General features: G+C 37.7%; 7 protein-coding genes across 7 annotated transcripts; 3 read left to right on the top strand and 4 right to left on the bottom strand.

Annotated features, from left to right (window-relative positions):
• Nucleotides 1-95: 95 nt before the first annotated feature.
• Nucleotides 96-4205, top strand: C9374_003836 (uncharacterized protein; the record flags this gene model as incomplete). The annotated part of the gene is made up of 1 exon (XM_044693408.1): nucleotides 96-4205. The coding sequence occupies one exon, from the start codon at nucleotides 96-98 to the stop codon at nucleotides 4203-4205; it is 4110 nt and encodes a 1369-aa protein (XP_044555966.1).
• A 205-nt stretch (nucleotides 4206-4410) lies between these two features.
• C9374_003835 (uncharacterized protein) lies at nucleotides 4411-5850 on the top strand (the record flags this gene model as incomplete). The annotated part of the gene is made up of 1 exon (XM_044693407.1): nucleotides 4411-5850. One exon carries the CDS (start codon nucleotides 4411-4413, stop codon nucleotides 5848-5850), a length of 1440 nt encoding a protein of 479 aa, XP_044555965.1.
• A 76-nt stretch (nucleotides 5851-5926) lies between these two features.
• On the bottom strand, nucleotides 5927-8341 carry C9374_003834 (uncharacterized protein; the record flags this gene model as incomplete). The annotated part of the gene is made up of 1 exon (XM_044693406.1): nucleotides 5927-8341. The coding sequence occupies one exon, from the start codon at nucleotides 8339-8341 to the stop codon at nucleotides 5927-5929; it is 2415 nt and encodes an 804-aa protein (XP_044555964.1).
• Nucleotides 8342-10046: 1705 nt separating this feature from the next.
• Nucleotides 10047-13916, top strand: C9374_003833 (uncharacterized protein; the record flags this gene model as incomplete). The annotated part of the gene is made up of 2 exons (XM_044693405.1): nucleotides 10047-12735; nucleotides 12877-13916. 2 exons carry the CDS (start codon nucleotides 10047-10049, stop codon nucleotides 13914-13916), a joined length of 3729 nt encoding a protein of 1242 aa, XP_044555963.1.
• A 233-nt stretch (nucleotides 13917-14149) lies between these two features.
• Nucleotides 14150-17670, bottom strand: C9374_003832 (uncharacterized protein; the record flags this gene model as incomplete). The annotated part of the gene is made up of 2 exons (XM_044693404.1): nucleotides 14150-14890; nucleotides 14977-17670. 2 exons carry the CDS (start codon nucleotides 17668-17670, stop codon nucleotides 14150-14152), a joined length of 3435 nt encoding a protein of 1144 aa, XP_044555962.1.
• A 207-nt stretch (nucleotides 17671-17877) lies between these two features.
• On the bottom strand, nucleotides 17878-18867 carry C9374_003831 (uncharacterized protein; the record flags this gene model as incomplete). The annotated part of the gene is made up of 1 exon (XM_044693403.1): nucleotides 17878-18867. The coding sequence occupies one exon, from the start codon at nucleotides 18865-18867 to the stop codon at nucleotides 17878-17880; it is 990 nt and encodes a 329-aa protein (XP_044555961.1).
• Nucleotides 18868-19001: 134 nt separating this feature from the next.
• Nucleotides 19002-20622, bottom strand: C9374_003830 (uncharacterized protein; the record flags this gene model as incomplete). Its single annotated transcript, XM_044693402.1, has 4 exons — nucleotides 19002-19330; nucleotides 19390-19562; nucleotides 19644-19914; nucleotides 19959-20622. 4 exons carry the CDS (start codon nucleotides 20620-20622, stop codon nucleotides 19002-19004), a joined length of 1437 nt encoding a protein of 478 aa, XP_044555960.1.
• Nucleotides 20623-20713: the final 91 nt, after the last annotated feature.

Below are 20713 nucleotides of genomic sequence, written 5' to 3'. Positions count from 1 at the left end.
AGAAAATATTTTTCGTATTTTTGATGTGATTGCAACCGAAATTGGAAAGAAGAGCTTGCGTGCGTGCTGTACTACTCGAGGTCATGTCTCAAAAAATGTCTTTAGACCTACTACTCAAGCGTAGCATGGCAATGATGCTACTGACTTGGTTTTTGGTTGTTTGTTGTGTGTCAAGTCAGCAACAACAATACCAGCACGCTGTCATGGACGACATGCTGAATCGACATGCATCTCTTTCTCGTGATCAAGCACCACGTAGTGTCATTGTGGATTGTCCAAAAGGCAAGAGCTTGATCTATCGTTTCAAATCAACCACTTTGATCGGCTCCAAATTGTCATCCTTACATGGACGAAGAGTTGGAGGTCAAGAAAATCAACTCGTTGGTTTAGTCATGCTCACATGTGGAAGCGAACATGTGCATGAGCGTGATCTGAATGTAGTAATGGTTTCATTCCCAAAAGTTTACTTTTCTCAATTCCAAAATGTGGGCAATGAGACCATATTTTCAAGAAGAAAATACAGAAGAATTTCTTCAACAACTGACATGACAAAAGAAATGAACAAGAATCCTATCATTTTCATTCAGAGAAAGAGTGGGCACATTCAAAAGCTAATTTTTAGAAAATCAGAACAACGATGGATTAGATCTATCAAAAAGGGAATTATTAGAATGTTTACTACTGAGACTAGAAAGACTTCTCGTTCACAAACAGATGGTGTTGGAGGAAAGTATGTTCAACAATATGAGAGATCCATTTACACCAACAAGGAAAACAAGAAATCAATCTTGTTCATCTCGCAAGCATTCAATCAAGATGACGTCAGCAAGTTATCATATCACAAGAGAAATCTGAAATTTTCTGCTGTTCATTTGGTGAGAGTGGACATGCAAAACTCTATCATTAAGAACACTGGAATTAAGTTTAAGTTAAGTTTTGACGATGCAAGAAATCATCATGCATTTAGAGAATTTGAAAAGTTGAGTTTGAAAGCCAAGAAAGACAGAGTCCCACCACAATCCGGTGCTTCCCCATACATGGAAACTGTTTCTGTGGGATCTGCCATTTTGGACCAAGTGATCGATAATAAGGCAAGCAATGGGCATAGAATTTCTACAATTTTCTTTAGAGATGCAGTGAAGGAATTGGAAAAGAATGGGCGTCACATAAAACTTGGTGCTGAGTTTGAATTTGAAAATACTTTCATGGTATTGAAGAAAGACAGAACGAGCACAAGAAAATTGCAACAAAGGCACTTCAATCCTCGTGAAATGTTCAAACTGTTGAGAGCTCTCAAACGAGATCCAAGTGGTTCATCAGATGTTTCGAAACTAATAACAAGTATTTCTCGACAAGTTAGATTTCATCCAATTCGTGCAGCTACACTATTAATTCACGAGTTGTTTCAATGCATGAACGAGCTGGAAAAGGTTAACAATGCACAACATGCATTCGAAATTAAGAGATATATGGAAGCCGTTCAAGGTATTATTTCCACTGTTCACAACTCCAAAATTCAAGATTCTCTCGTAGACATTTCTTCACAACACCCAGATTTGGCCTCCAATTACGTTTACACTTCTATTGTGATTCCAAAACCAACAAGAAAGGTGTATGATTTTTTAAACAAGCTACAAAAAGAAGGTTATGATGCAACCTTACACAAGAATGATGATATTCGTGAAAATGCTTATATGGCCTTTGCTGACTTGGCTTCACGTTTAACCGATGACCATTTGAAACATCACATTGTGGAAGATATTTTGACAAGAATTGGTAACAGCAACACCGAAAATGATTTGATCAAATACTTTCATGCTTTAAATAATGCAGGTTCGGCTGTTGACATTGGTATTTTGGAACACTTCTTCCTGCATCCTAACATTCCTGTACGAGTTAAAGTGTTATTAAGCGACAATATTAAGAAGAGAGTCAAAGATGATCCGACACTCGATAAGATGATTCACAACTTGATCAATAACAATGTTGAATTAGAGTCAGTGGTCAAGACTGCCATAATTAATGCTCAAACTGAGAGGGAAAAAACTTTGAAAGTTGGTGCTAGTATCCAAGATTTTGTGAAAGCATACTACCAATGCAATCATGAAGACATCAGGAGTGCCATTCGACATTATCTTTATACTGTTGGAACTAGACAAGCTGGAGATGCATTAGCCCGCTTAATGGATCTCAACAATTTATCTCGTCACACCTCAAAGCACTTGTATTCTCAATTTAGTTTATCTTCAGACGACATGGAACTATTAACGCTCTATGACAATGAATTCCTCTCAGATAGCATATTCTTTGGTAATTTCTTCCAACGTATTGGAGATGCTGTCAGAAACATTGGAAATGGAATTAGAAACGTTGTTCATCATGTGGGTCAAGGTGTCTCACGTGTTGCCCATGCTGTTGGAAGTGGAATTAGAAATGCTGCAAATTGGGTCAAAGATCGAGTGGAAGGAGCTGTAAATGCTGTGAGGAGAGTTTTCGATCAAATCAAATCTTACTTCCAATCGGCCACTTGGAACAACCAACAAGCTTGTGTTCCTGCTAATGATAATCCAACAGACCAAATTTGTCTCTACAATCCTACTATCGTTTCATTTGTTCAAAACCAAGGAGATTTATCAAGTATTAAGGCTTCCAAACATTATGAGTTTGAAAAGTTAGTTGGAACTAATTCCGTTCACATGTATATGGGTCTTGCTGTTTACGCAGGCACCAGTTTTGAATGTTCTCCAAAAGTTGACTCCACTACAGGTTTTGAAGTGGTATTGTATGGAATGGCTGACTCTTATGTGAAATTCTTCTCCAACACATGGAATATTATTGCTGCCTCAGTGGAATTGCAAAAACGATATGAAAATCCAATCAAAGATAAGATTTATGTAAAGATATTCCAGACCACGTTCGTGGATGGAACGTTTATTCCTGACAAGGTTCGACAAGTGATTGATGCATGTTTCTCTGAAACAAAACCAATTTTAGAAAAGAGACTGCCTAAACTTGTAGATCATAGTTTTCTAGTTCATGTTGGTCCTATTCCCATATCATTCTCATTCAATGTTGCATTGAACTTTGGTATTGTTTTGAGATATGGAGTTTGTGTTGGAAAACTTGAAGCATCTGCATCCATTGAGCCATACATTTCGATTTCAGTTCAAGCAGATGGTGGAATTGGTGTACCAGTGGCCAAAGCTTCAGTGTATGTTCGTGCTGGTCTCTCCTATCGTATCATTCCAAGATTGGCATTTGAAAAGTGTAATTTATGTGCAGCTTTGACACATCGTTTAGATGATTGTGGGTATGATGCTGGTCTTTCTGCATCGCTCATGACTTGGTCCAAGGATTTTAAACTCTTCTCGAAACAAGATACACCCTATATCAAAACCTTATTCGAGAAGTGTATTGGAAGAGGAGAATATAGACCTTCACAAAATGACTCTCCAGGTTCTTGGACTGTTGGAAGTAATAATTCGAGCAGCAACAATGATGGAAGCACAAGTGAAACCAATCCAAACACCAATAATTGCATCACAAATGATATGGCAGCAGCAAGTGATGGTTCTCAGTCGTTTGCATTGAACGAGCGAGTGTGGAATGAACATTCTCCTCGAATTCACAATTATAGACCAATGTTTGGCAAGAACTCTTGGAATATTCCATTCGAGAAAGCTCCTCCCAAGCCAAGTGTAGAGACGTTGAGATCACCTCTTCTTCTTTCACCCTCCATTCGATTGAAGAGAAGTTTCCTTACAAGAGTGTTGACATTCGAAATTCTTCAAAAGGTTCCAATCAAATACCTTCGAAGATTGCCTTCTAAATTCTTTACCCTCACACGACAAGCCATGAACAAAATTCCATACCCTATTTTAACTCTTCCTTCTGAAACTATTATAGAGTTTTTGAAGAGACTTCCTCCAAGATATTATCATCGTGTCAATGATTTACCCAAACCTTCTGATTATACTGTAGTCTGGCCTATGAGAGTATTAAAAAAAAGATTTCCAGAGTCTGTATTGAAACAAGTGCCAACCAAATATTTGAGACACTTACATGAAGAAATTTTGAGAATTAGAAAGCGAGTGTTGCAAAGAATTCCCATTCAGGTTTATACAACAGGAGAAAAAGCCATTGTGAAATGGGTGTGTGAAAATTATCGACAATTGTGTTTGAGAATGTACAAGGAAATGAAATAAACCTCCTGTAAGTGTTGTCATTACTTTTGAAGTAAATTTAGAAGATTCAAGAACAGTTATCTTGCTTCTTTCTAAAAATGGTAATACATTGTTTTTGACCTTTCTCTAAAGAAATTAGATGATCAAAATCAACAATTATTCAAAACAACACTTTTATCATGAGGATATCGAAAGATAATATTCATTCATACTTTTTTAAAAACAAATGGATTTTTTGTGGCTTCTGATCATATTGCTGCTCATTGTTGGTTGTAGCAATATTTATTCTCTTTCATTAGACACCACACAACTACAACCCAAGAGTGAAACAACTATTACAACATCATTCACCTCCATCTCTTACTCTAATATCATTCAAGGTGCGCAACTCTATAAAAACGGTGTGGCCCAACCGCTGACAACAAAGCCGCTCACGGATCTTAATCTGATGATCAAGGGCGAAAAGATTCCAGCCTATGAGGACGCTCTTGGAAGACCCTTCTATATGTCCAAGGATAATCAGGTGATGTACTTTGATCCCAACAACCCAGAAACTCCCAACATACCAAATTTAGAAGATCCAAGTTCCACAACTGGACAGGCTCTCTATGACAGCAAGAAACGACGATACTTTGTGGATGCAATTGGAAGAGCATTTTACATGGATCAGAAAACTGGTCTTCCTTTCTTCATTGATAACAACAATAAGGATTACTTTATCGACAAGTACAATCGAATTTACTTTCGAGACGAGCTCGGCAGGTATTACTACATTGACATTAGTACAGGAAGGCAAATTTTCTTTTTACCTCCAAACACTGTTCAAGACATTCCTGGCTTGGATCTGTCCAAGAAACCACAAAAACCACCACCCATTGTTGTCACGGTACCTACTCCTCCTCCTCAAACAACAACAACAATACCACCCACTCCAAAACCTCAAAAATCCACAAAGCCTCCAGTCGTGGTCGTACCTGTACCTCCAAAACCACCCATTCAACAGCAACCAACACCACCCATTGTGGTAACCGTTCCTCCTCCACCACCTCAAACAGTGCCTACTCAACCTCCCGTTTCACAACCAAAGCCTCCAGTCGTGGTAGTCACTCAACCATCTACTCAACAACCACCGACACAATCTTCGTCAATCTATGTGAACACTCTTTCTTCTCGTTATGCGGATGTTGTGAATCCTAATGTGTTGGCAGGTGGTCCATTTGTGGATTCCAATGGAAGAGTCTATTATAAGGATCAAAATGGTCAGACCACCTATCATGATGCAAATGGTCAACCTTATTATATTGATCCAATTACTAATCAGTGTTATGTTCTGAACAAATTGGGAGAGAAGGTGGATTGTGGTGTTGATTCTTCGTCGTTGACTCAAGCAAATTCAGGCAACTCGAAGAGAACCTACTTGTATGGCAATGATGGAACCATTTATATGGTCAACAGTAATGGTGAATTGATAGAAACTAGCAAATCAAGAGCAGATCTAGACTCACAAGTGAGTGGGGTTGGTGCTGCTACTACCAATGGTGCTTCAACATCCTTAGCTCCTGCTAAGGGATATGTCTTGGTGGACGGAAAGGTGTATTGGGTTGATACGAGCGGTGATACAGTGCCATTCAAAGACGCACCCAAAGCAACGGAACGTGTACGATAATTGGAATGATCCCAAACTTCTGAACATTTTCGAAATTTTGTTTGCGACTTTGTGATGCAGTCAGTGTTAATAACATTTACTTTCTTGGCTGTACTTGTAATGAGAGCTCATAGAGGTAATCTTCACTCTTCTCCTTGTCATTAAAAGCAATCATTTCTCTAATAAAGTCTGTGTTAGGTTCAATGTCAAAAAGTCTTCCTTGGAACCTCAATATTTGGTGCATCACATTGTAGGTATTGATACATTTGGAAAAGTTAATTTTACCATCCATGATTGTTGGATTTCCATCATCTGTAAAGACCAAGTCTCTCAAATAGATGCCAATATATGGCGAGCAGAGCTTTCCACTACTATAGCAATCATTCATGGCCATTCTAAAGTTTTTGTTGTTGCCCTTGGTTGAAGCCAATTCCGCGCATTGTTGTTGAATCTCAAGAGTCTTTTCATCCATTTCATCCCACAAATTGGACAATCTGTGAATTGAAGTCCCTCCCAATACTCCCATTATTGCCATGAACATGTTGAAGCTGTTCATATCTTTAAGAATTCCAAGAACCTGAATTACCTTTTTAAGCATCTTGACTCTCTTGGGATGTGAATCTTCAGACAGAACTTTCCAAGTGAACCATGTGCTCACCTTGTTTAAAAAGTTAATGTTAGCCATTACATTTGGAGCTTGATGTCGTCTCTTGTCCTTGTTCCAAGATTGGTCAAGAATCTCAGTAAAATAAATCTCGTTGTAGATAGTGTAGTCCATGTAAGTGAGCTGATCAGCAATTTCTTTTGGACTCATTTCAGAAATATCAAGAGAGGATTGAGTATTTGTTGCTCCTGCAAATTTTGCCTTCTTATTCTCCCTCAACTGAAACAAGGTTGGCATATCTTTTGCTTTTTGCCATGGTTGCTTTCTGTCTTGTTTGGACATCATTTCTCGAATGTGATTTATGGTAGACGACAAACCAAAATCTAAATTGGTAACTGCCTTTGGTGTTTCTCCATTATTACTCAGGGACTGTTCAGCCGAATTTAAAAACTCCTGAAGATGTATCACCATATCATGATCGAAATCAAACATTCCACTCTTAACAAATGTAAGAATTAAATTCAAACATTTCTTCTTGATACCTGTACAGACAAATGTGGTGAAAAATGTTTTCTCAACATCATTGAATATCAGGTCCTGGTCGGTAGGCTCTGGTACAAAATATCGTTGATAAATCTTTTCCAGTACTACTTTAGGCTTAATGGAATATCTGAACGTATACCAAAAGACGTCAGTTAAAAATTTTGGTGAATATACGTCGGTAAGTAGCAGCAGTAATCTATTAATTCCAACGACTTTTGGTACTTCTCCATTAAATAGTTCAGGTGCGCTACACTTTTGCATGACAATGGAGTCTTCACAGGCCTCAGGCTCCTCATAAATTGCTAGTTTGATTTGCTCTTCCATGCTAAATCGATCTGAAGCCACTTGTTTTCTTCCAAACTCCATCATCTTATCACCATTTGGAAAATTAATAATTTTTTGCAAGAAAATTGGTCCTGGTGGTTTCTTGCTGTACAATTTGTCGCTATAATACATGTCCACAATTTTCTGGTAATGGTGAGTCTGCAGTCCAAAGTAAAGCCTTAAAACAAACGGAGACATGCCTGATATTTTGACAAATAGCCTCATTGTTTTTGTTTCGTTTTCGCTACTTGCGTCTTTAGGATCATTCATTTGTGCTTGATACAACTCGTCAAACACTTCTTCTAGTTCTTCATCCAAGTACATATCATACTCATTGATATCGTGTAAAAAGACTATAATGTAGCCTTGTTGCGTTTCAACTTGTGAGGAGAGCATTACAATCTTTCTACTTTTATCGGAGGTAGTTACGTGTGCTTCCTTTGGAACGGCACCTAAGGTTGAAGATTTTCCTGTTTTCGACTGAGGTCCCTCGATACGGATCATGTTGGATAAAGAGAAATTCTTAATTTCTTCATTCTTCAGCCCAGTGATGGCCTGACATGGAAAATTAAGGCTTTGTACTATTCGGTTCTTGTCGGAAATGATACAGGGAACGGGAATAGCCTCAACCGCATCAATGATCAAAGGAGTATTGGATTTGAATTTTTCAGTCTTGATGAGTGAGAGCCTGTTCAGTGCCGATAACCACCGTTGATGCTCAACAGAATCTTTAGCCTTAAGTAGCATGGGTGCTCTGTCATAGAGTAGAATCATAATGGTAAATGGTTGGTTCAACAAGGGATCTGCGTTTACAATTTGCACGACATATCCAGAGTTCAACATTAATGTTTCTTTAAGAATTTCTTCGGGGTACAGCTGTGGATTCCTCCCGAATTGATGTAACGATCCATCATCCTTGAGTATCATGTACATCTTTCTCCATGTAGAGAATAAGCTTCTTCTCTGAACTTCTCCCTCCATGACCATTCTCTCTCCACCTCCCAATAAACTCGAACCTCCCGAAACAGATGATGAGGGCATGTTGATAATTTTTTTTGTAACGGCCGAGAGCATATCTTTACGAAATTAAGAGTGACACACAGTGGTTTAACCCGAGCCAAAATACTCCAGCGAGTTTGTTGGCGAGTTGGCGAGGGTCAACGTTTCTTGATGCATCATTTCTTTTGTTTATGTACTTTATTGCACAACAACTCTTGCCTCAGTTCCAACCGAGAGGGTGTATGCCTTGTAAAGCTTTAGGCAGATCCGCCCGGAATTGCATAACGATTTTTGGCAAAATACAAATAGTACATGCAGAACATTTGCAACTCGTGAGAACAACAATATTTGGATGAAACATGATAATAAGGGACTAATAAATGGCAGCAACAACAACAACCGATAAAACTTGAAAATAACCCTAAGGGACTACTCAATAACGAGCCGTGAGGGGCAGAAGTATGGACGGATCACGATTACGAGCGGGTGGGTGATGAATATAGTGATACTTCTTCTGATGAAGAGTCTGATGAGTCCTAGGAAATGACATCATTGGTTCGTATTGAATCTCTCAAAAGGGCATCATTGGTTCGGAAGGCTTGCTGTTGTTCATTATCATCACCACCCTACCCGAACGATAGAAAATATTTATTATTATTAAGGATATTTTTTTGAGTGTTCGAATTCTTGCTAGATATTGAGTTGGAGAACAATCATGCGAAATGCACTCAACACCTGGCCACCCACTCCGATGTTCAAGTCCATTGATCATCATGGTTGTTTCTATTTTGAATAATTATCATTGCGTATTAAAACGATTGTTGAACCAATAATAAACAAAAACAACACGGTTATTCATCAACACTTTAAAACAGTAACCGAAAAACAGGTCCTGCCATCAAAATCATCAAAAATAACCTTCTCCTTGATGCCATCTCGTTGAAGCTGTTGTGGTGAGAGTACAAGCGGTGGGTATGATTATCAATGAACAACCTTCAAGCGGAGCATTCTCCATGTATAAACATGGACGACAACCCTGTTTCTCCCTCACGAGAGTTCTCCATACTACTGGATACAGTAGATCAGCGAGAAGGTATTGCCAGTGTAAAAACGATGAAAGGGTTGCAATGATTACAATTAAACAAAATCATCAAAATTGTGGGTTTTGAAAAATATGTTTGAAAAGCAATTTTTAACAATTAATCATCATTTACAACATACAACCAACATCCACCACGCTTATTTCAATCACGAGAGTCTTTTGACTTTGTCTTCATCTATTCTACTCAATTAGAAATTGATTTTCCAAGTTTTTATCAACGCGAGGGTGTTGTATGTTTGATTGTATTTAAAACTAAGGCGCGATGAATGTAAATAATTTGTGTCTTGTGAAAAAGAATCTGGTACAAGTATAGGGATTACAAAAAATTACCAAACAAAGATTTTTAATTAGCGAAAGGAATTTGTCACCCTATCTCGAATACACGTGCAAGTATGGATGTCATGGCTTCCATTTTCGGTGAAATCATAAATATTACTTGATCCTACAGATACCCCTAAATAAGGAATTTATGAAATGGGTAAAAATTAATGCAATTTCGAAATTGGTACAACAAATTTCTCGAATTGAATTATTAAACGTTGAAAATGGTAATTTAAAACGTAATGGTAGGACATTAAGAATACAATAAATACATGCTGAATTTTAGTTGTGTTATTGAATCATCATTAAAAAAAACAATTCATCATGAACAACCAGAGTCGTGAGGAGAATAATTCAAACAACCCTCGTTTCACCTCCTCCCATCATCCATTCCTTCAACCTATATTCCCACCAAATCCCAATCTTTTCACTCAACAAAATCCATCCTCTCAACCAATTTTCCCTCCAAATCCCGCCATTTTCTCCCCAAATCTCTCTTTTCAACCTGGATTCCCTCCACCATGGATTCCTTTAAATCCCTTCTCTCCTCAATTATATCCAATCATTCCACCATTTCCTCCAAGAACTTCAGAGCAAACATCAACAAAGGACCAAAAATCACCCAAGTTGGAACATGTTGACAAGTCATCGGTTACCAATATCAACCCCATCAAATCACCCAATCCTACCAGAGAAATTGAAAAAACCTTTCAAAACTCAAAGAGAGTCTTGGCGATAAAAGAGCAACCACAAATGATATACAAACATCCTTATCAAAAACGTTCCATGATGGAACGTATTGATAAATGGCGTAAATTGAAAGGCGTTGGTGGTTTTGGTGGTTTCTCTATCCCTCCATACATACCAATGGCGCAAATTAAATTTTCGCCATGTGAACACACTTTGAGTGATCATTATAAGTGTGAGGAAGAAAGAGCAAAGAAAAAGAAGAAGATTGCTTCTCATTGGCAGAGATTGGAAGTATTGAAAGACGTATCTACTGTTGATAAATTTGGAGACTTATTAAGGACTGCTTATTTGGAGCGTGGAATTAGTATTGAACCTCTCTCTCTCGATCAAGGAAAAGCATATGCAACCCAAGAACATTACATGTTGTTATTTTTAAAACAATTCAATATGGAATGGAGCAAGATTGGTACTTTCTTTTTTGATAGATCCATCAACTCATTGAAGAAAAAGTACAAGAAATTGAAAAGAAAGATTAATCGTGCCAGATTGGAAGGAGCGTATGATGCTTCAGATGCAACAAATTTTATCATTCAATGGAGTGTCGATGATTTAACCTTTTCAGAAATCACTAATATTAGCACCCTTACCTCTACTGTATCGATAACTTTTCCAGAAACATGGACCAATTCTGATCTTTTTCACAAAATGATTATGAAACTTGGTCAATTAAGTCCATCCAAACCCTTACCGTTAAGACAAGCACAACCATCATCGAACAAGTCTAATGTACCAACGACTCCAGGAGAACCTTATTCACAGTCGGAAGAGGATTTAATTGTGACATCCTTGCGGAAGGGAATGAATTTGGAACAAATTTACCGAGATTACTTTACACACCGAACATTTCAGTCGCTGAAAAATAAGGTTCGACGGTTAAGAAAAAGGCAACTCTATCACAAACAGCAACCAACGAAGAAGAGATTGAATAAGAGAAGGATGGTTCCCAATTCCACTGTTTCAACTGATTCAAAGGAGTTAAGAAAACCGTTTTGGCATGATGATACGGTTGATCGTTTGAACAAGATTTGTCCTGTGTCTTGTTTTACCAAGAATGGTTTGAAAATACCGACCCAAAGTTGGTTTACCCTCTCCGTTCGCCAAAGATGTCCATCCACAAAACCACCTCCGAGCAAGAAGGAATTGGTAGAAAAAGTGTGGAGCAAATTAGAAACTTGGAAAAAGACGCCATGTAAGTGTGGAAATTCCAAGTTTAAAAGGACAGTCTGCTCATTCAACGGACGCAAGTTTGGGTTAGAAAAGAAGAAGCTTGTTCAGGAATTCAAGGAAGTATCTGCGTTGGAGGAGTCTTTAATAATGCTTCAAGAGAACGAAGTGAGTTCATCCACGACTGCTGAGAATGAAGTGAGTTCATCTGCGACTGCTGTGAACGAAGTGAATTCATCCACTACTGCAGAGAATGAAGTGAATTCATCTACGATTGCTGAGAATGGAGTGAGTTCATCTACGACTGCTGAGAATGGAGTCAATTCCTCCACTACTGCGGAATCAAAGGAAAAAGCTGATGACACTATCGAGAAATTGCTAAAACAAATTTACACCTCCTTCTCAATCTCAAACGAAGACAATTATTTTGTGAGAACAAAGAAAGTGAGATTGAAACTCACCTCAGAACAAAAGAAGGTCTTTGAAAGATTTTTCTTCAATTCTAACCATGCTTATAACGAAGCATGTCTCCTTTATTTCATGTTAGAGCAAAACAAGGGAAAAACACTCCTTACCACCACAGAAGACGATTACTTTAAAATTTTGAAGAATCCCCAAACCAACCTGAGATTCAAACAAACTAGGTGGCTATGGGATCAAGAGTTGAAACATTGTCCAGCAGATATTAAATTGAACGCTGTGAAGGATTTTGTCAAGGCTGAGAAAATTACTAGATATAAAAACAAGCAAGCAGCAGAAAAGGAATCCAAAGAGGCTGCTCGAAAGGCCAAAAACCAATTTTTTAAAGATGTTCAAAAAGGAAAGAAGGAGATGATTACTGATGAGGAATTGAACGAAAGATTTAATCCCAAGCATTTTACTCGACAACCTCGTGAATTCGAAATGAAAGGACGAAGCAATCAACATCCATATCAGTCGTTCAAGGTGAGAGATATTTCATTATCACAGGAAGGAGTGTTGTTAAAACCTACCTTTTTTAAAGGGAAGGAAAATGCATGTCCTTCCAAGAAATCTAAGGATCATCTTTTGAAATTTTATTATCCTGCAAGAGCACGAAAGTGGTTAAAGGAAGAGATTGGTATGTATATATATGTATTTCGATTTTACTTACATGTGATTTGAATCCCTTACATGAATGTGATTGATTCATATGATTGGAACTTTTCTGAATTCTAATTTTTCCATGATCCGTCTGCCCATCGCCTACCCAAACAACAAGACAACAAAAAATTTTCACACGAGACAACCTTTATACGAGAAAGAGGAAGATATTTTGTTTGCCTTCCAGTCCGTTATCACAAAGCTTTAACTCGACAAGAATACCAACGGTTTGATAAAAGCTTCTACGAGTCCAATTCGAACAGTGGAATTGAATATGACAAGATATTTCTCAAGGGCTGCCCACAACCTTCTCAAGATGAACTCAGAAAGGAATACATTGCATTGGATCCAGGTGTTCGATGCTTCATGTATGGTTATGATAGTAATGGAGACGCATTGGAGTTTGCCGCTCAAGGAGAAAACACCATACTCTTTTCCCTTTCTCTAAAGCAAGATCAGCTTAGGTCGGAAATTGCCAAGAACAAATTTCTAAAATACAATTCTCGGCAGGAACGAAAATTTTATAAGGGTTTAAGAAAAGCCCTAAAAAAGAAGATTAGAAGGCTGGAAAGCAAAATTAGAAATAAGGTGAATGATATGCATAACAAAATCATTGACTATTTAACTTTCCACTATTCTGAAATTATAATACCTGAATTTAATGTCAAGGCCATGATTGCTAGAAAACAAAAACAAAGGAAGCGTCAAGGAAAAGAAGATACCACGTGTCAAGGACAAGAAGGTTATACTAATGGCCAAACGGAGAATATGGATGTGCGAACAGAACCTCTTGTTGCATCGTCTTCACCATTCGAAGGATGGGAATCAAGGGACACCACCACAAGTGAAACCACCACCAACACTTCCGAATGGGTTGGAAGAAAAATTACTAGAAAAACTGTTCGCCAAATGTTGCGATTTAGACACTATGATTTTCGAATGAAACTCTTGCAAAAGGCAGAAATGCGTGGATGCAAGGTACATGTTGTCACAGAACAATATACATCGAAAACGTGTGGAAATTGTTCAGTGATCAAGGAAGACCTTTATGGAAGCAAATGGTTTCATTGCAATCATTGTCACTTCCACATCCCTCGTGACGGTAATGGAGCAAGAAATATTTTGATCAAGAATTACCATCATTTATTACATTGGTAAGTTGAAGAGACAACTAAAATGATTCATCATTCGGGCCATAGATCTATATAATAATAACTATGTGATTATCATTCTGTCAAGATGATAATTCCGTCTCTCGTGTGAGAGATGAGTATGTGATCGGAGCACTTTAAAACACCAAAAAATCATTGTTCTCATTGATGGAGTATGGTGTGCTCTCCGAGAGTAAGTTGTTGTTGTTGTTGTTCATTATTTTTAACGCGTGTGACTTTTTAATTTTGTAAAGGGTTGCTTGACAAATTCTTTGCCAATATTAATCTATTGCCATTGTTAGCTCGAGCCTGTTGTTTTCGTTGAAGTTTTGCACGATTAAGTTTGTCAATTTTCATCGATCTTTGAAATGCTAAACTCTCTTTGAAGCGATGATGTGTGTCCAACAAGACAATGCAAATCTCTTGCTCAACGGTGTCAAATAAATAATCTGGTAATACATCAATGGTTCCCTTGGCGTAGCTATCCATTTGCTCCTTAACTTGCTCAGAAATCTTCTTATTAATGTTCACACTTTTGTCTCCATGGACATCAAGGTATTCTGTATAAATTTCAAAAGCAACCTCATACTTTTCGGATTCGACCTTGTCCATGTCTTTTTCATTGTATTGCCTTTTGAACATGAAATTTCTTAATCGCTTGGAATCTCGATCACCAGCATTACCACCATTTCTTCTGCCTCGAAATGAAGGCGATGGAGAGTCATCAAACGCAAATGTATGTGCGGCTGTAATAGTCTTTCTTTTCGTGGTGGAAGACGTTTCTCCTTCGTTGTTGTTATTGTTGTCTGGATCATAGATTTGTAGTTGTATTTCCAAACTCTTTTCACATAACTTTTTGTATTCACTAATTTTCTCGAGAATGGTAAAATTTTCAGAGGCATATTCTTGTTCACAATGCTTTCTAAATAACTCACGAAGAGTTTCGTTTTGCATCGTATCTAATAGCATGACAGCATTCGCCTGTTTTTCATTTATGACCACCAAATATTGTTCGTATGAAACCATTCGAAATTATTACGAAACCTCAATACGAGCATGTCACATACCTTATTCAATCGATTCAAGTAAAGAGAATCTCTATTCACTGCACAAACAATTATTGCAATGATTAGAGGTACAAGAAAGGCAGAAACAGCCAAAACAACCACGAGTCCCATCAATGAAAGGAGTAGCATTTGAGATGTTTCGTGCTGATCAATTTGATAAAAGTATCCAATCATTGGCTTAATTAGAGTCATGGTTAGATCTTGAATGTTTTTGGTATAATTGGTGCTCTCAAGAAATTGTAAGGCGTTTAGTGGTGTTCCTTGTTTCACCATTTCCATTGCTTGTTGTTCCGATTGTAAAAACATGGATTGGTTATATGTTTTTACCAAATAATCTGGTAAGCTCGGTAGTAATAAATCCATTCGTTTGGTCAATATTTCATAATGGGATTCAAATTTTTCCAAATAATTCTTGGTTTGATTTTGTAAAGTAAAATTAACATGTTGTGTCATGAAGGGTGAGCAACTAGCAGAAAGTGCAGTAAGCTTGGCATAATGTTCCATACGTTCTCGATGGAGATCCAAATTTTGTGCAGTGTTCGAAAGAAGGGATCCACTCATCTCTTGTCTCTCATTGATGTAAATCATGGACAATAAAACAGCTAGCCAAATAAACGCAGCAATGTTCACAATTAAAGAAATCAAGGCGATTAACCTAAAGCAAGAAAACTCAATGGTTCCACAACAGGTGTGAAGTTGTACTTGTCGTTTCTTTTTGTGTGTTGAAGTCACAGATTTTCCTTCCATGTCATTTCCAGCACTAACTCTGGTCGAAAATATTTTCATACCTGGCACAATCGTGGAAAGATCAGAAGTGGAATAGATATGTGTAGGAGTAGTCTCTAAATTATTGTGTTTGGTCATGGATGATAAAAGCTCCATACCAGTTGGTGGAGATTGGCAACAACTTGATAAATTATTGGAATCATCCGAATTTCCCATATCATCGTTTTTGAAAGGAGCTAAATAACTAGGACTCAAAGATATGGCTGTATTGTCATAGCGATTGTTAGAATCTTCTGAGGTCTGTAGTTGATGAGACTTGTTAATCATGGATGCAATTTCTTCAATATTGATATCTGAAATATTGGACACATTTAAAATAGATTCTCCATCTGAACTTGATTTCACAATATTCAAAGGTTGATATTGCTGATCGTTTGAATCAACTGAGACACCAACAATAGAATTTGATGTTGTCAATGATGAGTCCAACTGTTGAAAATGGTTATTCTTTAAATCTCCACTATCCACATAGACATGATGTCCTTTCAAATTGGTATCCTCCATTTCTTGGTTTGATAAATCCGTAGCTTCCTCTTCCTCATCGACAAGTCCAGTAAATTCGTCCGTCGTATTTGAAATGTTTAACATGTTTCCCCGTGGAGACAGTTTGCTTTTAATTGTTGCTGCAACTTGTACCAATTTTCTTGGCGTTAATCCACCCGGTGATTTTGTTGTTTGTTTTTCAAGTGCTTCCACTCGTGATTCTAGATCATTGGTATGACGTACTGCCAAGACTCTAGAAGGAGAAGGTAATGAGTACACATGAAACGCATGTGAATTAAGGTTCGTTCGAATTGGAGTTGGAAAGGCTCTTGGACTTTCCGTTTCGTCCTTTGAATAATTAAGAATTGCATTGGCAGATATTGGAGAAGGGTTCGAGGGCACGACTGATGAATTTTCTGGCTCATAACTGCTGTTAAATTCTGCGAACGTGACTTGTCTGGGAGTGGTAGCAGAACGAGGAATCATCATGTTCGTTGTCACGTTGGTGGTTGATCGACCACGTACGATATTATCACGGCCAACAACAACATTTTCATTACCTCCGAAAGTATTAGCCACTCCAAAACTACTAGTATTATTTTCAATGTTATGTGCAGACCTAGGTGTTTTGACTGTAACAGCACTGTTCAATGTTGTCGTTTGTGGTGTGACAGTATATGGTCGAGCAGAAAGAGAGCCATGTGCGGAAGGAAGTGCTGAGACACTTCTTCCTCGAGGAGTAAAAGATGATGATGAAATATGAGAGGAGGACTCCATTGATTGTTGATGATACATGGATGGAGGGTTTGAGTTGTTAACTGAATGAGTCAACTTTTGAAGATTTAAATGAAATACATGGTTACTGAAAGAAGGAGTTTGAGTGGATGAACTTGCCGAGTTATCTTGCAGGTGATGAGACTGATGTAGCTGAATATTTGATTTACATTCTGTTTCTCCATTCATCATGGAATTGTTCAACAATGAATGAACAAGAAGGGTCGGGCTGTCATAATCGAAATTATTGACAACTTGTTTTCTATTCGTACTGACATCATTGTTTGAATGATGAAGCGGGATTTGAAGAGCTGGTGGTGCACGAAACATTCTAGAAAGTCTTTTCGCTTTGTTAGATGTTTTTAAAGTAGATGAATGTGTTGTGGGTGAATCAAATTGTTGATCATGAGAAAAAGATGACTCAAGAGTGTCATTGTTAAATGTTGTTGTTGTTGTTGTTGGTGGTGATGTTTGTGAAGGAGGATCCAAACGATTGTCGCTCGCTTTGATTTCGTCATGTTGATTTGTTGGTGATGTTTGAGAATGATTGATGCTTGTTGTAATAGAGGTTGTTGCATGACTCGAAAAATCACCTTCTTGTTTGTTGTTGTCGTTGTTGGATGGAGAAAGTTGATGATGAGACTGCTGCATTTTTATTCTCTATTGAAACGATCGTCATCATTTCGAATCATCACTTTTCATGTTCCTGCAGTAGAAAAGGATAAAAGTGTTCAGAAAAGAAAATCTTTATTACAAAAAGAAAATAGGAAGAGTATTTTAGCTAGTTCTCAACAACTGGTATAGCACTCAGTGGAATTAACAAAATCAAAAACAACGGTCAAAAAAAGCGCAAAAACCTCAGACCAACATTTTGACCACCTGCATCAACATGTCTTTCAGTCTCTGAACGATTTCCCGACTCAACTCCAAGTCTCGTATCGGGATGGCTACTCTTCTAGAATCTGATCCAGTCTCTAAAACACCCTCAACATTGTAAGACAGTAACTCATTGAGTGCTAATTCTAATTGTTGCTCTGCTTGCTGCAGTACTCGGATTTCTGTGCTGAACAAACAGTGATCCTTCAAATAATTGGAAAGGAATCTCACAATTTTAACGGCAATCTGAAGGTAATGTCTCAGTAGAATTCTCTTATTGGGTATTCTATTGGAGTCAATAGGATGCAAATCAGGTGGTATCCTTTCGAGACTCATTTCAGTATATGGTTGAGGTGCATCTTCCAATGCTGCTGCACATGGGTTCTTATAAACATTACCGTTCGCAGCAAGTATTGGTTTGTTTTGATTTTTGCTGTTTGCATCACAGGAGAGAAGTAGTAGTGCATTTTCGCTCTTGTAATTTGGAATGCTCTTGGATAAGACAGTCTCAATCTTTTCAAACGCAGTATTAATGGGAGATTTTCCATTGGGAACATCCAACAAGAAGGTTTCTTGGTTGAGATACCCGATCAGGACATTCAACTCTTGCTTGCAATAAGTGTACATGCATTCTGTTAACTTTCTGCATTGCGCATATCCTTGGGTACTTTTGTCAAAAATTGTTGCATCCAAGTTGTTGATCACTGTTGAACACTCTACACTTCTGGCTTCAAAATCTGCTGAAACATGAGGTGGCGGTGTCTTGGTGATAAATATTTTACCAAGTTCTTCGGGATCTTCCACCGGAGCGTTATTGAAAATTATCCTTCCTTGATGATAGTATGGATCTTCCTCATCTCTGACTTGATGGAATTGCAATGAAATTCCTAAAGGGTTCTCACGTTGGTGTGCTGTTTGTGCAACAACAAGAATTAGCAAGAAAGCAATGAGTATCGTTCCATAGAGTTGCATTTTGTTATAATTGACTACAAAATAGAAAAGCTTGAAAAGGAATTAAATTTTTTCAGTTTCGTAATCAGTTGTCATGCCTTAATTGTGTTCTATATCGGTGCGATTGAGAGCTCTTTTATTGTCTATCTCTTACTTCAATCTTTCTCATCAATGGATGCGTGAGAGATTTTGTTCTCAAGCTCGAGAATTTCTTTGTATTCATCGTAGGTATCGGTCAATGATCGTTCATTGGTAATAATTGTCACGTCACACAAATCAATCTTTTCATTAAATTTGAAAATAAAGTGATTCTGAATGGTGGAATCCAAATCTACGTAGAAAAATAGGTAGAAATTCGTCGCACCACTTCGGTTCTTGGGATATACTCGATACTTTACATCTTTACGAGATTCTACATTTACATTAAATTTGAATGAAGATAAAGGATGAGTCACAGAACCAGATCCGATAATTGTGAATGAATCTTTAAATTGGTAGGAATGCCAAGTTACCTCGTATGGAAATGCAATCAAAAGTACAAACCTTGCGATAATAAATATACAACATTTTGAACAATGTAAGCATCAAATAATGAGTTACTGGGAATACCGTGTTTTTGTAAATCAATTTTTGTCCATCCTGCGTACTGGACTTCGGAAGCCACTTTGCCTGTTACAAATACTTCATTCGCCTCAGTAAGAGCTAGAGACACCCATCTATTATAGGAGTTGTAGTGGCACGAAAATATAATATTATACATTAAATACCGAGTGAAAAAGAATACTTTAGAAACTTACTGTCCTGCGCTCAATCCCTTGATAGGAGCATCTGATGGAACATTAAGAGGCAATGGTTCGAAGATTTTGGCTGGAGTGGCATATCCACATTGTTGATAATCATTTGATCCAAAAACATATCCTTGGTTATCAGTTAACACCAACAAGCAATAGGCATAGCCTGAAGCAATGATCTTGACAGATTTTCCCTTAAAATCTTTCAATTCTACAGGTATGAAAAAATCTCTGTCAGTGCTCTCATTCCGACCCATTTGTGCCAATCCCGTGTTACCTATTGTTGTAAAAGCATTTAAGATAGCTCATAATTATGCTTACCTGCAGCGAATAATCTTCGGTCTGGGACTGTTAAGAAATAGGTGTGACCATAGCCCGAGTAGGCGCTACCAAAAAGAACTCCTTCTGAAGTGGGAACCTTTTGGGCGGAAATAAGATTCTGCGAAGAAAGTGTTTGAGACTGACTTGACCCTGTTCCAGTTTGTCCCCAGCTATTATAAGTAGAAAATGCATACATGCCATTTGCTGAAATGCAAAATACATTCACTTCTGATACTTCCAAATCAACAATATAATTTCCTCCTACATCAACGTCCAACCACTTATTTTCGGAAGGGCGAAAGACATGGACTGAGCCACTATACGTTAAAACCACTATATCACATTCCAAAATAGCAGCCTTGTAAATGCCATGATTCGGTAACTTGTTGTACTTTTGTGATTGTACTATCAGTTCATTAAACTCTGAATTATGATGTTCTTGAAATAACAATTTTGATTCTAACGGAGATAAATCATAAGGAATTTCTTTGGGAACAATCGATTGCAGCACTACGCTCCGAGAAGAATACACTCCATGATTTTTAGAATGGTGCCCTTTCGTTACTCGACGTTTGTTCGTAACAAGTGAACCTAGATCATCGTCGGCTGTTTGTTGATCACAACCAGATTGACTCAAAGTTTTCTTTCCTTGTTTGTTGCCCATTTTTTTTTTACAAGGGACTGTTTATGAAATTCAGTTCTACACTCTGTGGTTTAACAAGAACCAAAATTCATCAGCCATGTTTAGATAAACA

The sequence above is a fragment of the Naegleria lovaniensis genome (genome assembly GCF_003324165.1).
Source record: "Naegleria lovaniensis strain ATCC 30569 chromosome Unknown tig001, whole genome shotgun sequence".
Lineage (NCBI taxonomy): Eukaryota > Heterolobosea > Eutetramitea > Acrasida > Naegleriidae > Naegleria > Naegleria lovaniensis.
The sequence above is the reverse complement of the archived record's forward strand: the minus strand, read 5'-3'. Positions and strand labels throughout refer to the sequence as shown.